General features: G+C 42.8%; 1 protein-coding gene across 7 annotated transcripts in view; it reads left to right on the top strand.

Moving 5' to 3' along the window:
- Positions 1–20,316, top strand: part of LDAH (lipid droplet associated hydrolase) — a 293,483-nt gene that overhangs the window by 198,323 nt on the left and 74,844 nt on the right. For all 7 annotated transcript variants that reach the window (XM_040427384.1, XM_040427387.1, XM_040427386.1 and 4 more), the window contains one exon: positions 11,166–11,406. In XM_040427384.1, coding sequence (XP_040283318.1) covers positions 11,166–11,406 — 241 coding nt within the window. The remainder of the gene's footprint in view (positions 1–11,165; positions 11,407–20,316) is intronic.

Genomic DNA, 20,316 nt, shown 5'->3' with positions numbered 1-20,316 from the left:
TATGTTTGGTGTGCACGGGATTTAAGTTATCTGTGCATTTCCCCTTTAAGTGACACTTACCTTCTCTGGTGTTGGAAGGGTTAATTCCTTTCCTAGTATGTCTGTGTGGGTGTGGCTACTTGGGCTATTTAGCCTCTGCTGGAAGCCTGTAGCTGAGCGGTACTCCAGGCATGTTATGCTGGAGTCATCCTCCTGGTATCCTGATGCCATCTATCCAGTGAGGGCCACCCTTGTGGTCATAAAAACTAATGTATTGATGTTATGCTTATGTTTGTGTGGAGTCTCACCTTATTGCAGTTATGGATCTGGTTTCCTGTGTGAGTTTAGTTTGTGTGCTGTGTCCTTTTGTGTTTGGTGTGGATAACAGCTATTGAGCACGGGTTCCAGTCAGTGTGTCTGTGGAAGGTAGGTGTGGAAGTGGTTTCACTCGCCTGCCATATCCATATCCATATGCTGTTGATGTTCCCCTTTCCTTGGCCAGTGAGACTCCTGTTTGTCCGTGTCTAGGAGGAACAGGTCGTCTTACCCTGCTCCTAGTCCAGGGATCTCTTGAGGGCTAGAAGGGACTCGAGGTTCCTGAGTATGAGCCCTCCTACCATCTGGGTTGGCTCATACAGTTAGGAGTCAGGGTCAGAGTTAGGGACGCTTTAGGAGGTGACCTGCTCCCTAATTCTGTTGTCCAGGCCTAGCAGCTTCCTTAACATCGCACGGATGAGGGTTTCCCCCACTCTCATCCGTGACAACATGGGGACAAAACGGAAGCATTTTTCTCCGGTTTTGAGATCCTCTGCCAGATCTCAAAACTGTAATACAAAGCGCAGATGTAAAGGTAGCCTTAAATGGGTATCATTATTAATTAACAGAATGTGCCATAAATGTGTATTAGATGCTGGTTCCACCTTTCAGTCACGCACCTATGTCCAGAATGGGGGTTCCCTAAACCTTATCCTGGTGAAATGGCCTCCAGCCTTTAACCTCACATCTATGCAGATCTTTTCATTCACTTCTGTGAGTTATAGAAAAAGATGAGCATCCTTGCTTGGCTGTATCCGTAATTCTAATAAAGGTGAAGCCAGTGCCAAGAACCAATAAGCTGAAGCTAACGTGTTGTAGTGAGATCTCTGTGATGTACAAGCTGTTGAATTAGTAGATATCTAGAATGTGCAACAGTAGACAACAAATATTGCCATAACTGCCTTCCAGTCCTCATATGACAGGGTCAGTAAATTGGCCATACACTTAATAGGTACAATGTAATAGAGCATATTTGTTTTTGAGTGGTATAGGCTTTGAGGAAGTCTTTCCTGATCTCACCTAAAAGGATTGGAATTTTGTATCGCTTCCTTAACAATAAATACATGTCTGGCTCACATACAGTAGATGAGATACTGCTATGTGTCGGTGCCCCTTGAATGTCTTAAACCATTATGAAAAATCACTATGTTTCAGTAGCAATGGAAGATTGTCCTATTGCGTTTTCCATGCCTTCCCACGTTTCTTTGTTGATGTAGGAAACTATGTAAGGAAAGAGTTGTTTATGGGGTTATTCTAGACACCAAAGTTGACTTATAGATTGAGATGTACTTGACCGGCAAGCAGGCCCTCCAGCTCACAGAAAGAGCATTTGCCAAAAAATTAAGCATTGTAATTGGTCCTCTCAATTTTGTCCTCTCTGGGCATTTTTCCATTGCCTTTCCCGACCTATAAATCATGCAGGTGGTCAGAAGATAAAGACTTATAATTGTCCAAATAGGAAAGGATAAGATCCCACTCCATGTCCAAGACTTTTTTTTATCTCCATGCTCTGTCTTCATTTCCCTCCTCTCAACTTGAGCAAATTGGGATGACTCCAAATTCCATATTAGATTGGGCCGATGCCCATAAAATAACTACGTTCTCACTAACTTAATTTATAAGATCCACTAATTAAATTAAGTGTATCTGGATTTACAGGAATTCCAAAAGGCAAAATAACAGTTGTATAAACTGTTGTTATTTTTATTGGGACATCTTGGTTTCAGATATGATGTATGATATCATTTTATGTGTCAGGCGCTAGTTATATGGAGAATGTTCGTTATACTATGATATATGCTGTGTAAAGGTTTTGTGAGTGGTGTCCCACACCCAGTTATCAACCAGAGGTCTCTATTTTGACAGCAAGTGATGCACTTCTCCTTTCCACTTGTTCCTTGAATTTGAACATTTTCAGCTGACATTTGGAATAGGGATGACATATGGGAAGGGACTGAGGGTTGAGTGGGTTTCTTGACTTGGAGCAGGATGTTAACCTTGCATGTTTGCAGAGATTAATGAGATTTGAAAAAGAGGTACATTAGCATTGTTTCACTTGTATCTTCATCACTAGCAATATAATGACATTATTTTAGGAGGTACAGATGGTGAAAAGATAAGGGTGATAGTGCAACATTTGAGTGAATGGGTAAACAAGACAATGGTCTTGAATGGAGAAGACAATGGTTTCAGGGGCAAGGATGAAAACTACAACATTGTTAATTGAAGATACAGCCTTATACAAACCTAATGCTAAATTGACTTTTGTGAAGGATATCACTAGGTTCTTTGGAGATGGTACATTTTGGTTAATTCCACACAATAACTCTCTAGTGGTGTAGGACAACCTCCAGGCTTTCTAAAGGTGGGTTTTAGATAGCTGTTGGTCAATGCATTGTTTGACTATTGATTGGACTACTTATCCTTTGGAATCTGTAGGGACAGAGTGGAAAAATTCAACCTGTCTACTTGTTATTGTATTTTTTTCTTGTTCAAATATTTTATATGTATTGAAAAGTAAAAAATAGAATAATCCAATCCAACCTGTTTGATCCATGGCTTCTACAACATTAGCTTTCAATTTGCCAAGCCCCATAGACAAAAGTTTTTTGACAGTTCCTGCCAATAAAACCTTGATATGCCATAAATGTTCAAGGTGGGAATGCCACTTCAAGTATCTCATGGAGATGTATTACTATACACCCTACACATGATCTATAACCTAAGGGTCCATTCACACGTCCGTTTTTTCTTTCCTGATCTGTTCCGTTTTTTCAGGAACAGATCAGGACCAGATCTGGACCCATTCATTTTCAATGGGTCCTGGAAAAAATCGGACAGCACAATGTGTGCTGTCCGTTTCCGTTGTTCCGTTCCGCATGTCCGTTTAAATATAAAACATGTCCTATTCTTGTCCTGAAAAATCGGATCCTGGACCAATACAAAGTCAATGGATCCGCAAAAAACGGAAGACATTCGTATGTCATTACGTATGTCATCCGTTTTATGCGGACTCCGTTCCTGGAAATTAGGCTTCCTCCTCAGTATTACATGTGCCCCCCTCCCTCTATATTCATTGGTGGCCAGTGCGGCAGTGCGGATTCCCAGTAAGTTTTCTACAGATCTGATTTTTCACTTCGTGAAAAACTCAGATCCGACAGTATATTCTAACACAGAGGCGTTCCCATGGTGATGGGGACGCTTCTAGTTAGAATATACTGAGAACGGTGTACATGACTGCCCCCTGCTGCCTGGCAGCACCCGATCTCTTACAGGGGGCTGTGATCTGCACAATTAACCCCTCAGGTGCTGCGCCTGAGGGGTTAATTGTGCATATCATAGCCCCCTATAAGAGATCAGGGGCTGCCAGGCAGCAGGGGGCAGACCCCCCTCCCTCCCCAGTATTAAATGTGCCTAGTGCGGTCTCACCTCTCCCCCCCCCCCATCATCGGTGGCCAGTGCAGATTCCCAGTATTAATAAATGTGCCCAGTGCGGTCTCACCTCTCCCCCCCCCCCATCATTGGTGGCCAGTGTGGATTCCCAGTAATAATAAATGTGCCCAGTGCGGTCTCACCTCTCCCCCCCCCCCATCATCGGTGGCCAGTGCGGATTCCCAGTATTAATAAATGTGCCCAGTGCGGTCTCACCTCTCCCCCCATCATTGGTGGCAGTGCGGATTCCCAGTATTAATAAATGTGCCCAGTGCGGTCTCACCTCTTCCCCCCCCCCCCCCATCATTGGTGGCAGCGGAGAGTACCGATCGGAGTCCCAGTTTAAATCGCTGGGGCTCCGATCGGTTACCATGGCAGCCAAGACGCTATTGCAGTCTTGGCTGCCATGGTTACTTAGCAATAAATACAAGCATTATACTTACCTGCGACTGCGAGCTGCGGTGTGTCCGGCCGGGAGCTCCTCCTACTGGTAAGTGACAGGTCTGTGCTAAAAGCAATGCGCCGCACAGACCTTTCACTTACAAGTAGGAGGAGCTCCCGGCCGGTCAGACATCGCAGCTCGCAGTCACAGGTAAGTATAATGCTTGTATTTATTGCTAAGTAACCATGGCAGCCAAGACTGCAATAGCGTCTTTGCTGCCATGGTAACCGATCGGAGCCCCAGCGATTTAAACTGGGACTCCGATCAGTACTCTCCGCTGCCACCAATGATGGGGGGGGGGGGGGAGAGGTGAGACCGCACTGGGCACATTTATTAATACTGGGAATCCGCACTGCCACCAATGATGGGGGGAGAGGTGAGACCGCACTGGGCACATTTATTAATACTGGGAATCCGCACTGCCACCAATGATGGGGGGAGAGGTGAGACCGCACTGGGCACATTTATTAATACTGGGAATCCGCACTGCCACCAATGATGGGGGGAGAGGTGAGACCGCACTGGGCACATTTATTAATACTGGGAATCCGCACTGCCACCAATGATGGGGGGAGAGGTGAGACCGCACTTGGCACATTTATTAATACTGGGAATCCGCACTGGCCACCGATGATGGGGGGGGAGAGGTGAGGCCGCACTGGGCACATTTAATACTGGGGAGGGAGGGGGGTCTGCCCCCTCCTGCCTGGCAGCACCTGATCTCTCACAGGGGGCTATGATTCGCACAATAATTGTGCGGATCACAGCCCCCTGTAAGAGATCGGGTGCTGCCAGGCAGCAGGGGGCAGTCATGGACACCGTTCTCAGTATATTCTAACTAGAAGCGTCCCCATCACCATGGGAACGCCTCTGTGTTAGAATATACTGTCGGATTTGAGTTTTCACATGTTTCCGTTTTTTGCGGATCCGCAAAAAACGGATGACATACGGAAACATTTTCAGGAACAACGGATCCGCAAAAAACGGACCGAAAATCGGGATGTAGAAAAATTCGGACGTGTGAATGTAGCCTAACAGTGGCAATTATCCTGGACATACTTAGAGTGAATTTTCAGCTTGATCGGTCAGTAAGAATAAAAGTGTTTCTCGATATCCCACAATCATTTTTTTTTATATCATATTATTACACAGTCCCTCCACTTTCCCAGACGCAGAAAGTAATACATCATCAAGGTCAGAGAACCAAAAAATGTCTTCCCAACAGTAAGTTTCAGCGGCCGTTCTCATTGTTCATGGCCAGTTTTACGATAGTGGTGGCAAGCTGTCCTGCAGTCCAATGGTAGGAAACTAATTGGGACACCACCGTGACACAGATTCAGCTCTTCTAACCTTCAGTAATATAGTTCCAAAATGATCAAGTGAAACGACAGATATACATTTCTCTCTCTTTTTGTTCCTTTTTGCAGAACGAATGCAAATTTTTTTCATATCTAAAAAAAATTATGTTAAGCCAATAAATTCTTCATATTTTTTTTTATTTGTCTACGCATGCCAATGATAACATACAGGTAATATATATATATAAAGCCCACGAGCCCACTTGGCACGGCTTAACTGTGTAGCACACATCATTTTCCAGTACACTGATCCTCCCCCAAAAAAAAATATAATAATAATTCAATCCCCCTTCATATTGATACCAAACATCTAAAAGGAAGTCCATTTTCCAAACGGTTAAATTTGGTGGGTTACAGTTCTGCGCCTCGAGCACAAAACTGAGAAAAGAACTTTAATCCGTTGACATTTTAATGTTTAACAAATATGTTTATAACCGTAGTAGCCGAGCTTTATTAGCGTATAGATTTCATATGGTAACGTGGAATGTGTTAGGATCTTGCCTTAGAGAATGTTATTCTAGATGGGCCCGCTTTGATGCCGTTGTAATATAAGAAAATTGTGTCTGTTTTGTCATGTGCGTTAACTTGGATGGCCTCTCGGCACAGCTGTGTTAGTACAGCTACGAGTATTTCCTTGACCCTAGTATTCTTGCCTCGAGGTTTCTCCATACCGACTGGAAGAAATTTTGATTAATGTGACACTCTGTCAAATTTGGACACCAGATTACTATTAAGTGCATCATTATGTTATCTTACAAAAATGTACCAGGTTCTACCTGACAGATATAATAGCGAGCAAGTGAAAAAGCAGAAAGCAGCAAGTAAGTAAAACAAGGGATGTGCTCAGATATATCAAAGTTAATGTCGGGTTTTGACAGACAGACAACCTAAGGTCTTAGTAAATCTTCCAGGAGTCTGTTTTATATATAACAGATTCATCTGAGATTTCCTGATCTTTTCTCGAATGTTATTTCCGAGGATAATAGTCCATTAGAAGTATTTTAGATTTAAAGCTTGGGATGCACTCTTCTTTTCCAATTGTATAGCTACATGTACAGAATGATGGCTAATTAAAAAAAACAATCATCCAGGAGTTATCTCATCTTAGACTTTGATAACATCTCACTAGGATATGCCATCCAAATGAGATAGAGGTGGGACCCGCCCATCTAGGACTTGCACCTATCTCCAGAACAGCGCCTCTGAAGTGAAGGAGAGTGCACCATGCAGGCGCGGCCACCATCCTTTCACTACCATAGGAGTTCTGAAAATAGCCGATCGCTGGCTCAGCTATTTCCGGCAGTCCCTTAGAGGTGAGCAGAGAGGCGCCCATGCATGCGTGGTGCGCTCTACATTCACTTCTATGGGAGATTGAAAAATAGCTGAATGTGCTCACTTATCTATTTTCGCAATGCGGGTGCGCTCTCCACTGGAGAGCAGTGCGGGTCCCACCTATTTGTCTTTGATGGCATATTCTCATGATATGTTATCAAAGTCTGAGATGTTACAACCCCTTTAGAAGGGTTGTCACAGGAAAAATATTCTACATTTTCCAAACCAGCACCCGGATCTGAATACTTTTTTAATCGCATTTTTATAAAGAATTTGGCACATGGGGAGAACTTATTAACCAATTTGAATCCCACAGACAAGCGAAGTGTAGCCCCCTAGTTTGGGACTTGTCCTAAATTGCAGCGACACCACTGAGCAATTCAATAGCATGTATCTGTATAGCGCCACCTGCTTTTTCCTCATCTCTCTGTCCACCTCATGAAGGCAGTCGCACATGCTGAGTTCCATCATTCAACTGCCTCCAGTCATATCTTTCGATCATGTGACACTGATCATGTGACAGTCCGACTGGCTGCGGGCTCTTTCACTAAAACACTATCTCTAAATGGGCCCTGGTGAAGACCCTCGGACCCCCTGAAACAAACAATGCCGGTCGAATGGCCGGAAAATCCCTGTAGACGTCCTACCTATACTTTTAAAAAATTTAACACTTTATTGATATCATTAAAACCAAAATCTATACTAAGAATTTTAAAACTATCAGGCCTGATAGTTTTAACCTTATTAGTATAGGTTTTGGTTTTAATGATATCAATAAAGTGTTACATTTTAAAAGTATAGGTAGGACCCCCTACAGGGATTTTCCGGCCATTCGACCGGCATTGTCGGTCCTTTCACAGGTTAGATCAAAACCAGTGAGTATCCCTTTAAAGGGGAATGTCCAGGAACTTGATATGGATGGCCTATCCTCGGGATAGGCCATCGATATCAGATGAGTTGTGGTCCGACATTCGGCATCTCCACCGATTAGGCTACTTTCACACTTGCGTTCGGAGCGGATCCGTCTGATGTTTCATCAGACGGATCCGCTCCGATAATGCAGACGTTCGCATCTGTTCAGAACGGATCCGTCTGCATTAAAACTTAGAAAATTTTCTAAGTGTGAAAGTTGTCTGAGCGGATCCGTTCAGACTTTCCATTGAAAGTCAATGGGGAACGGATCCGCTTGAAGATTGAGCCATATAGTGTCATCTTCAAGCGGATCCGTCCCCATTGACTTACATTGTAAGTGTGGACGGATCCGCTCGCCTCCGCACGGCCAGGCGGACACCCGAACGCTGCAAGCAGCGTTCAGGTGTCCGCTCACTGAGCGGAGCGGAGGCTGAACGCTGGCAGGCGGATGCATTCTCAGTGGATCCGCCTCCACTGAGAATGCATTGGGGCCAGACGGATGCGTTCGGGGCCGCTCGTGAGCCCCTTCAAACGGTGCGCACGAGCGGACACCCGAACGCTAGTGTGAAAGTAGCCTTAGCTGTTTCAGAGTAGCTCTGGCTCTGGCAGTCGGCTCCGGACCCACATCTCCGTCCATTGTGTGGTGGACGGAGCTGGTAACTGCAGCACTGCTCCTGTAGAAATCAAAGAAAAAAACACTGTAGTTACCAGCTCTGTCTTGTACACAATGAGGGCAGCATGGTTAGGGTAGGCAGTAATTGCTAAATCGGAGCAACTGCTGGCACAACCACCAATTGCCTGAAAGGGAAGTGCGTTGTCCCGTTTGAATGGAGCGGCGACTGCGTATGCATGCTGACAGTTCATTCAAAATGAGACTGACGAAGATAGTCAAACACTGTACTTTGCAGCTTTCATAGTTGATCTCCACTCCTTTTGAACTGGGGACACAGGACACTATGCTCTGGCAATCAGGGGATCCTGGCGGTCAGATCCCCATTATCTACTAATTATCACCTATCCTGTGAATAAGTAAAACTTTATTATAACTCTTTTATACTGGAATACCCCTTTAAAGGTCAGGTTGAACATGGTGGTTGAGCTGCAGCAGGTTATAGAGCAGGAGGAGCTGAGCAGATTGATATATAGTTTTATGGGAAAAAGATTCAGTATAACTTGTATTTACTCCTGCTCACTCTGGACTTTGAAGTCCAGGAGACGGTTCTATCAGTGACTGACAGCCTTTCCTCTATGACTGTGTATACAGAGATAGCTGTCAATCACTGATAGGATCGCCTCCAGGACTTCAAAACCCAGAATGACCAGGAAATTTTATGAGAAAAATGCAAGTTTTACTGAATCGGTCTGCATAAAACTATATATCAATCTGATCAGCTCCTTCTGCTCTATAACTTGCTGCGTGCAGCTTACATTGCATTTTTATGGTGACAGGTTCCCTTTAAGAACTTCACAAGCGGGAAGGAATTGGGGTTCAGGAAGGTGTGGTTAAAAACATTACAATTTGTCCTGCAAAATTCAAGGTCTCATAAAGCTAAATTGAAGAAAAAATAAAGTTATAACTGAGAGGGGGGAATGTTACTGTCCTTAAAGGGGTTTTCCAAAATGTTAATCCTTAGGGATGAGTGAATCGACTTCTGATGAAACATCCGAAGTCTATTCGCATAACACTTTGTTTGAATACTGTACGGAACGAGCACTCCGTACAGTATTAGACTGTATTGGCTAAGATGAGCCAAAGTTATTACTTCGCAAAGTCTCACAAGACTTCGGGTAATAACTTCAAAAATTAATTTCTACTGTTAAAAACCTTTTCCCGAACTCAGTTTTGGTTCCAAGTAGTACCTTGGAACCAACTAGATCTACTCCAGACATAAATCCAAAATTTACAATAAAAAAAAAGTTAAATTTTCTGAAGTATTTTTTCAGCTGTAACATGACTCTTGGGGGGTTAAGTCTGCAATCAAGTTGCCACAAAGCCTTACGACACCAATCACTGCCTGCAGTTGGCTTCAAGAGGATTGGTTTGTTACCGACAACCCCTTTCATACAAGAGCCTGACTATTGCCGATTCAGCTCCAGAATCCCATGAACAACGGCCACAACATTTCTGTTGCAATGGTGGATTGAGATCAAATGTTGTATTACTTGGGGGTTCCTCAGAAGAATGGATGTTCTGAGTCCACCACATCGAGAACTGCTACGTGTTCTGACTCATAGAGGAGGTTCTAGAGCAGAGGAAGCCCCTGATGGAATAACCCTCTGAAATACTATAGTTGTTGAAGGGGTCCACGTGATAGGACAAGTTGTCCCTCTGGTGGTTGGTCGTTTTCCATTGCTCATAGACCTCTAATTAGGGAATGTGCACCCTAGTGATGGGTCGGGGGCTGCTGGGGGATTTAAGGTTACCCGACAGCCTTGCCATGGTTTGGGATTGTTTCCGGATCCATAGATGACCTTTCCTGTAGTAGCAGTGCTGGCTTGTGTGTTCTGTAAGATGTAAGTGCATACAATAGGACAGACGGTGTTAAGGGTCTTCCATCTACAGTCTGGCAGGACACGAGCATGAATGCTGGCTGCTGCTGCTGCTGCTGTATACAGAGCTCTGAGCCGCCATTGGTGTGCACAGCAGGGTCTGAGGCGTGCAGTGGGTATGCTATCTGCACTTTGCCCTCTAGTGGTGCGTTATATATCAGCTGCCTGATTCTTGGGTGCAGCATGTGAGGTTTCTTATACTGACGGCACGCCAGCAGTGCACAGATTATGCAAGAGGTTTTGATCAGTATTGTAGAGCTTTTCAGTGGCGCTATATTAAATGTAGGCAGGAGAATGTGCAAAATGTGTTCTGAAAATACCCGCTGTCCTCATGAGACAAACTTGGTGAAACAAGAGATCCAGTTCTTGTTTCACCAAGTTTGGAAATGGAGAGATTTCTGAATGGTTTCCCTTGCGTATCCACATGGGTGAATAAAAGCATTTTCTTCACTTTTTACTGATTTTCGAGTGCTGCCTTTTTTCTACTCTATCTATCTATCCATCTATGTAACATATCTATCTGCCTGTCTTTAACTATCTATCTATCTGCTTATGCTATCTATATACTCTTGAATGACTGTATGTTTCCTTTCCAGACATTATTTTTGTATTTTCAGTGAAGTTTCATGCTCTCAGATAAATGTATGTAATCTTCTTACATGTAGAAATGTAATGTCTTGCCCTGTAATAAAAGAATCAGCCATATTAATTGTCGCCAAGTCAGATTTCATTATACATATTTTCTATTAGATCTATGATGAACGTCGTACATGTTGGTACCGCAGGTGGAGAATCGTTCAGCAGTCATCCTGAATAATGACATCTCATTGATTATTTTTCTTCAGGTTTTAAAGTCCATTTTGCTGTTTCCAACTATTGAGAGAATGGCGCAGTCGCCGCAGGGCAAGATAATGACGCCATTGTTGTGCAGCCTGCGGTACGTGGTGTATATGCCTTTATATCTACTCTCCTTCTTACCGGACGTCATGAAGATATTTCTCGTGAAGTTAGCGCTGCGTGGCATCAAATCTGTGGATGAAGCATCGGTGGTGGCCTCGCTGGACCTGTTCAGAATGGAGTGTGCCGGTAGGTGTTTTGTACACAAGTGGTACCCACAGGATGGCACATGGTCTATAAGTGTGCAAGGAATACATACAGTATACTAATATGCCAGGGATATGTATATTAGTGTGCCAGGGATATGTATATTAATATGCCAGGGATATGTATATTAATGTGCCAGGGATATGTATATTAGTGTGCCAGGGATATGTATATTAGTGTGCCAGGGATACATACAGTATACTAATATGCCAGGGCTATGTATATTAGTGTGCCAGGGATATGTATATTAATATGCCAGTATGTACAGTACAGACTAAAAGTTTGGACACACCTTCTCATTCTCATTCAAAGAGTTTTCTTTATTTTCATGACTATGAAGGCATCAAAACTATGAATTAACACATGTGGAATTATATACATAACAAACAAGTGTGAAATAACTGAAAATATGTCATATTCTAGGTTCTTCAAAGTAGCCACCTTTTGCTTTGATTACTGCTTTGCACACTCTTGGCATTCTCTTGATGAGCTTCAAGAGGTAGTCCCCTGAAATGGTCTTCCAACACTCTTGAAGGAGTTCCCAGAGATGCTTAGCACTTGTTGGCCCTTTTGCCTTCACTCTGCGGTCCAGCTCACCCCAAACCATCTCGATTGGGTTCAGGTCCGGTGACTGTGGAGGCCAGGTCATCTGGCGCAGCACCCCATCACTCTCCTTCATGGTCAAATAGCCCTTACTTTCAAAGTTTTCCCAATTTTTCGGCTGACTGACTGACCTTCATTTCTTAAAGTAATGATGGCCACTCGTTTTTCTTTACTTAGCTGCTTTTTTCTTGCCATAATACAAATTCTAACAGTCTATTCAGTAGGACTATCAGCTGTGTATCCACCTGACTTCTCCTCAACGCAACTGATGGTCCCAACCCCATTTATAAGGCAAGAAATCCGACTTATTAAACCTGACAGGGCACACCTGTGAAGTGAAAACCATTTCAGGGGACTACCTCTTGAAGCTCATCAAGAGAATGCCAAGAATGTGCAAAGCAGTAATCAAAGCAAAAGGTGGCTACTTTGAAGAACCTAGAATATGACATATTTTCAGTTGTTTCACACTTGTTTGTTATGTATATAATTCCACATGTGTTAATTCATAGTTTTGATGCCTTCAGTGTGAATCTACAATTTTCATAGTCATGAAAATAAAGAAAACTCTTTGAATGAGAAGGTGTGTCCAAACTTTTGGTCTGTACTGTATATTAGTGTGCCAGCGATATGTATATTAGTGTGCCAGGGATATGTATATTAATGTGCCAGGGATATGTATATTAATGTGCCAGGGATATGTATATTAGTGTGCCAGGGATACATACAGTATACTAATATGCCAGGGATATGTATATTAGTGTGCCAGGAATACGTTTACTAGTGTGCCAGGGATACGTATATTAATGTGCCAGGGATACGTATACTAGTGTGCCAGGGATTCGTATACTAGTGTGCCAGGGATATGTGTACTAGTGTGCCCGGGATATGTATATTAATGTGCCAGGAATACGTATATTAGTGTGCCAGGGATACATACCGTATATTAGTGTGCCAGGGATATGTATATTAATGTGCCAGCTTATGTACAGTTGCAAGAAAAAGTATGTGAACCCTTTGGAAAGATATGGATTTCTGCACAAATTGGTCATAAAATGTGATCTGATCTTCATCTAAGTCACAACAATAGACAATCACAGTCTGCTTAAACTAATAACACACAAAGAATCAAATGTTACCATGTTTTTATTGAACACACACAGTAAACATTCACAGTGCAGGTGGAAAAAGTATGTAAACCCTTGGATTTAATAACTGGTTGAACTTCCTTTGGCAGCAATAACTTCAACCAAACGTTTCCTGTAGTTGCAGATCAGACATGCACAACGGTCAGGAGTAATTCTTGACCATTCCTCTTTACAGAACTGTTTCAGTTCAGGAATATTCTTGGGATGTCTGGTGTGAATCGCTTTCTTGAGGTCATGCCACAGCATCTCAATCGGGTTGAGGTCAGGACTCTGACTGGGCCACTCCAGAAGGCGTATTTTCTTCTGTTTAAGCCATTCTGTTCTTGATTTACTTCTATGCTTTGGGTCATTGTCCTGTTGCAACACCCATCTTCTGTTGAGCTTTAGCTGGTGGACAGATGGCCTTAAGTTCTCCTGCAAAATGTCTTGATAAACTTGGGAAATTATTTTTCCTTTGATGATAGAAATCCGTCCAGGCCCTGACGCAGCAAAGCAGCCCCAAACCATGATGCCCCCACCACCATACTTCACAGTTGGGATGAGGTTTTGATGTTGGTGTGCTCTGCCTCTATTTCTCTACACATAGTGTTGTGTGTTTCTTCCAAACAACTCAACTTTGGTTTCATCTGTCCACAGAATATTTTGCCAGTACTGCTGTGGAACATCCAGATGCTCTTGTGCAAACTGTAAACGTGCAGCAGTGGCTTCCTCTGTGGTATCTTCCCATGAAATCCATTCTTGTTTAGTTAGTGTTTTACATATCGTAGATTAGCTAACAGGGATGTTAGCATATGCCAGAGACTTTTGTAAGTCTTTAGCTGACACTCTAGGATTCTTCTTCACCTCATTGAGCAGTCTGCGCTGTGCTCTTGCAGTCCTCTTTACAGGACGTCCACTCCTAGGGAGAGTAGCAGCAGTGCTTAACTTTCTCCATTTATAGACAATTTGTCTTACCGTGGACTGATGAACAGCAAGGCTTTTGGAGATACTTTTATAACCCTTTCCAGCTTTATGCAAGTCAACAATTCTTAATCGTAGGTCTTCTGAGAGCTCTTTTGTGCAAGGTATCATTCACATCAGGCAATGCTTCTTGTGAAAAGCAAACCCAGAACTGGTGTGGGTTTTTTATAGGGCAGGGCAGCTGTAACCAACACCTCCAATCTCATCTCATTGATTGGTCTAGGGGTTCACATACTTTTTCTGTGAATGTTTACATGGTGTGTTCAATAAAAACATGGTAACATTTAATTCTTTGTGTGTTATTAGTTTAAGCAGACTGTGATTGTCTATTGTTCTGACTTAGATGAAGATCAGATCACATTTTATGACCAATTTGTGCAGAAATCCATATAATTTTAAAGGGTTCACATACTTTTTCTTGCAACTGTATATTAGTGTGCCAGGGATATGTATATTAGTGTGCCAGGGATACATACAGTCTTGTGAAAAAATTAGGACACCCTTTGAAAGCATGTGGTTTTTTGTAACATTTTTAATAAATGGTTATTTCATCTCCGTTTCAACAATACAGAGAGATTAAAGTAATCCGACTAAACAAAGAAAACTGAAGAAAAGTCTTTTCAAGATCTTCTGTAAATGTCATTCTACAAAAATGCCTATTCTAACTGAGGAAAAAGATAGGACACCCTTGCCCCTAATAGCGAGTGTTACCTCCTTTGGCTGAAATAACTGCAGTGAGACGGTTCTTGTAGCCATCTACCAGTCTTCGACATCGGTCTGAGGAAATTTTACCCCACTCCTCAATGCAGAACTTTTTCAGCTGTGAGATGTTTGAGGGGTTTCTTGCACGTACAGCCCTTTTCAAGTCACCCCACAGCATCTCAATGGGATTCAAATCTGGACTTTGACTTGGCCATTCCAGGACTCTCCATTTCTTCTTTTTCAGCCAATCTTTGGTTGATTTACTAGTATGTTTTGGGTCATTGTCATGTTGCATGGTCCAGTTCCGCTTCAGCTTTAATTTTCTAACTGATGGTCTCACATGTTCTTCAAGCACCTTCTGATACACAGTAGAATTCATCGTGGATTCTATGATGGTGAGCTGACCAGGTCCTGCTGCAGCAAAGCAGCCCCAAACCTTGACACTTCCACCTCCATGCTTCACAGTTGGTATGAGGTTCTTTTCTTGGAATGCTGTGTTTGGTTTACGCCAACCATGTCCTCTGCTGTTGTGTCCAAATAATTCAATTTTGGACTCATCTGTCCAAAGAACATTATTCCAGAAGTCCTGGTCTTTGTCAACTTTATCGCTGGCAAATGTCAGTCTGGCCTCGATGTTTCTCTTGGAAAGCAAAGGTTTCCTCCTTGCACACCTCCCATGCAAGTTAAACTTGTACAGTCTCTTTCTGATTGTAGAGGCATGTACTTCTACATCAACAGTAGCCAGAGCCTGCTGTAGTTCTCGAGATGACACTTTAGGGTTTTTGGATACCTCTTTTAGCATCTTGCGGTCTGCTCTTGGGGTGAACTTGCTGGGGCGACCAGTCCTGGGCATGTTGGCAGTTGTTTTGAAAGCCCTCCACTTGTAGACTATCTTCCGGACAGTGGAATGGCTGATTTCAAAATCTTTTGAGATCTTTTTAAATCCCTTCCCAGACTCATAGGCTGCTACAATCTTTTTTCTGAAGTCCTCTGACAGCTCTTTTGCTCTCACCATGGTGCTCACTCTCACTTCAACAGTCAGGAGCACACCAAACTAAATGTCTGAGGTTTAAATAGGGCAAGCCTCATTCAACATGCAGAGTAACGATCTACTAATTTTGTGCACCTGGTGTGATATACCTGTGTGAGATCTGAGCCAATTTAAGAGGGAATACATGTGAGGGTGTCCTATCTTTTTCCTCAGTTAGAATAGGCATTTTTGTAGAATGACATTTACAGAAGATCTTGAAAAGACTTTTCTTCAGTTTTCTTTGTTTAGTTGGATTACTTTAATCTCTCTGTATTGTTGAAACGGAGATGAAATAACCATTTATTAAAAATGTTACAAAAAACCACATGCTTTCAAAGGGTGTCCTAATTTTTTCACATGACTGTATATTAGTGTGCCAGAAATACGTATACTAGTGTGCGAGTGATACGTAATACTTTCAGGCGGCAGATTTCAATCCAGAGGGAGAAAACCTTGATGGAACTTTTGTCATGGTCTTGGTTCAGCCTTGGGTGCAGGTATAAGGTATTATATTCTACATCCTGATATCTTCTGTACATGCCTAATAAATATTTGCAGCATTTTCCATCTGAAAATCCACGTGTGGCCGACCCACCGCTGTGTTTCAAAGCGCATCAAGAAGTGACATGAATTGCAACACAGATTCCCATTGCTAACGAAGGGGCTCTGATTTGACGTGGATTTCGGCATGGAACACATGCAAATCTACTTGAAAATCCCACCATGTAAGCGCAAGCCTTACAAAGTGTCACTTGTGGACGAAAGACAAGTTTTTGAGTTGGCAGAAAATATTTTACAACTATTCTAATGAAATAAGTTCCACGAAAACACCCCAACGGTTAAAGGTGTTTTCCGGTTGTTAAAAGTTACGCCCGATCCCTCTGCAGCGCCAGGTCAGACATGAGAACTGCAGCTCCATTCATCTCTGGAAATAGCTGAGCCATAGAGATGAACGGAACGGCGGTGCGCATGTTCGACATGACGCTCTATTCATTTTGCGCCGCTCCAAGGGGTATGTGGTTCCAGTTCTCGTGATCAGTGGGGGTCCCAATGTTAAGACCCTCATCGGATAAGTTTTAACAACCGGAATACCCGTTTACTCAAGATTTCGTTTTGTTGGCCTTCAAATATATCCATTGTGCAGACTGCAAGACTGATACGGAAGATTCATACAAAGAGCCAATAGTTTGTCGCCCCCTAGTGACCAGATTATTATAAAAATGCTAAAGGGGTTGTCTGCTTTATTCATATTGATGACCTATCCTCAGGTAAAAAATTAAGAGAAGGCAGTGCTCGTACAAGCGCAGCCTTCTCTTCAAATACCTGATCGGCAGGGCTGTGAGGCCCCTCCGATCCGATACTGATGACCTGTCCTGAGGATAGGTCATCAATATGAATATAGCAGACAACCCCTTTAAATGTTTTTATATTGCTCAGTTAAAATAGGATGGAGCTAAGCTGCAAATCTGGACACAAACCATGGTCAGGGGTGGAACTGTTTCTGGAAGAAAGCAGCTATTTTTTCTAAACCTGGATGATCCCTTTAAATGTGACAGCAAGGTGCTCAGCAGATCAAACAGTGCTGCACCCAGGCAACCGCGCAGTACCTGCAGTCTCTATTTAAAGGGGGATTCCAGTTTTAACAAATGGTGTGTAATGAAAGGTTGTACAATTTTCCAGTATACTTTGTTCACGATGTTCAAGATCTCTGCTTGCTGTCATTCAAAAGAAAACAATTCATGGCTTACATCCAGAAGATAAAAATCTGTCCTGGTCATGGAATGAGCTCACAGGCACACGGCTCTGATACACTGCACCATAAGGCCTCTTTCACACTACTGTATGGCTTTTTCAGTGTTTTGCGGGCCATTTTTCCGGATCCGTTTTCGGTTCCGTTTTTTCCGTATGGCATATACAGTATACATTAATTACATAGAAAAAATTGGGCTGGGCATAACATTTTTAATAGATGGTTCCGCAAAAACGGAACGGATACGGAAGACATACGGATGCATTTCCGTATGTGTTCCATTTTTTTTGCGAACCCATTGACTTGAATGGAGCCACGGAACGTGATTTGCGGGCAATAATAGGACATGTTCTATCTTTTAACGGAATGGAAATACGGAAATGGAATGCATACGGAACATTATTATTATTATTTTTTTTTTTGGGCGGAACCGTTGAAATAAATGGTTCCGTACACGCACCTGAAAAAATGGCCCGTAAACAGAAAAAAAAAAAACGGTCATGTGAAAGAGGCCTAACTGGAACAAACACATGACCAGGGCAGGTTTTTATCCTATGTAAGAAAAGACTGAAGAGTTCTATTGAAGGACAGTAAGCAGAGATCTTGAAAGCCATCAGAAAGTGATACATATTAGAAAATGGTTTCACTTTTTATTATGCACAGAATAACCTTTATTTGCTGAATCTGGAACATCCCTTTAAACTTGTGGTGGGAGCAGCAGGAGGGAGCAACATCAGAGGTACACATTAAGGGCTCATTCAGACGACTGTATGAATTAGTCCGCCGAACGGGTGCAGACCCATTCATTTTAATAGGGACGACATGATGGATGAGGACGGCATGTCTGCATCCCTAGTTCTGTTCCGCGGCCCCACAAAAAAATTACTGCATGTCCTATTCTTGTCCGCAATTGCGGGACAAGAATAGGCATTTCTATCATACTGCCAGCCATGTGTGGTCCACAAAATGCGGAACGCACATGGGCCGGTAACTGATTTGCGGATCTGCAATATGCGGACCACAAAAAACACTACAGACGTCTGAATGCGCCTTAAGACAGTTGGTTCATTCTTTTGTTACTTCCTATGAGGTGATGTAAGTAAGTAAATTCCATCAAGTTGAAAATCTTTGACCGATCAGTCGTCAGTAGTGTCAGTCGATACAGCCAGAAATATGTTTGATCTAGAACAATTCAAGGTGTTGTGGGACATTGTTTTTCTCCAAAAACAGCGCCTCTTGTGTTCATAAGGTGTGTCTGCGATTACAGCTCTGCAGCAGGGAGAAGTTAATAAGGCACCCGTTTCTTGGCATCCAGAAGCAATGGTTCTAGGATAGAAATCGGACGTACATTAAAGGGGTTATACCATGATTGATGTAAAAAATGAAAATCAGACATCATATAGTACATGACAATACCTTTCTAATAAAGCTAGAACCAGCCCTGTACCTCACATGGATCCAGAGATCTCCCCATTCATTGCTCCAATTGCTCTGCTAGATTATCCTTAGCCTGGCAGCTTATGGGTCGTGTCCTTTCTGCTTCAGCTCTCTCCCTGTAAACTGCCAGTGCTTCTAACAGTTGAAGAATTAAACTGAGTATGTTTGACCAGCTCAGTGAGATGGACAAAAAAATAAGCAAAGGAACAAGCAGCAGGTGGCGCCATACAGATCTATTTTATTGAATAACTCAGTTGCTATACTACATTTTTAATTACATGCAATTACAAAAGTATTCAGATCCAGGGGCTGGTTTTAATAAACAGCAAACTAAGCTGCAAAAAACAGTGTCAGGCAGCGGCTGCCAAGGCCAATAAGATAATGGGTTGCATCAAAAGGGGCATAGATGCCCGTGATGAGAACATATTCCTACTACTTTACAAATCACTGGTCAGACCACACATGGAGTACTGTGTACAGTTCTGGGCTCCTGTAAACAAGGCAGACATAGCAGAGCTGGAGAGGGTCCAGAGGAGGGCAACTAAAGTAATAACTGGAATGGGGCAACTACAGTACCCTGAAAGATTATCAAAATTAGGGTTATTCACGTTAGAAAAAAGACGACTGAGGGGAGATCTAATTACTATGTATAAATATATCAGGGGGCAGTACAGAGATCTATCCCATCATCTATTTATCCCCAGGACTGTGACTGTGACGAGGGGACATCCTCTGCGTTTGGAGGAAAGAAGGTTTGTACACAAACATAGAAAAGGGTTCTTTACGGTAAGAGCAGTGAGACTATGGAACTCTCTGCCTGAGGAGGTGGTGATGGTGATGGTACAATAAAAGGGTTCAAGAGGGGCCTGGATGTATTTCTGGAGTGTAATAATATTACAGGCTATAGCTACTAGAGAGGGGTCGTTGATCCAGGGAGTTATTCTGATTGCCTGATTGGAGTCGGGAAGGAATTTTTTATTCCCCTAAAGTGAGGAAAATTGGCTTCTACCTCACAGGGTTTTTTTTTTGCCTTCCTCTGGATCAACTTGTAGGATGACAGGCCGAACTGGATGGACAAATGTCTTTTTTCGGCCTTATGTACTATGTTACTATGTTACTATGTTACTAAAGTATGTTTCATGACACAACCCCTTTAAGTGCAAAGGCTCTTCACGATGGGCTAGCATTATTAATTTGGCACAACACTTCTAAATGTGTTTTGCCTTAGCCCATGTACAGTGCCTTGCAAAAGTATTCACCCCCTT

This window comes from Bufo bufo, chromosome 4 (genome assembly GCF_905171765.1).
Source record: "Bufo bufo chromosome 4, aBufBuf1.1, whole genome shotgun sequence".
Taxonomy (NCBI): Eukaryota; Metazoa; Chordata; class Amphibia; order Anura; family Bufonidae; genus Bufo; species Bufo bufo.
The sequence above is the reverse complement of the archived record's forward strand: the minus strand, read 5'-3'. Positions and strand labels throughout refer to the sequence as shown.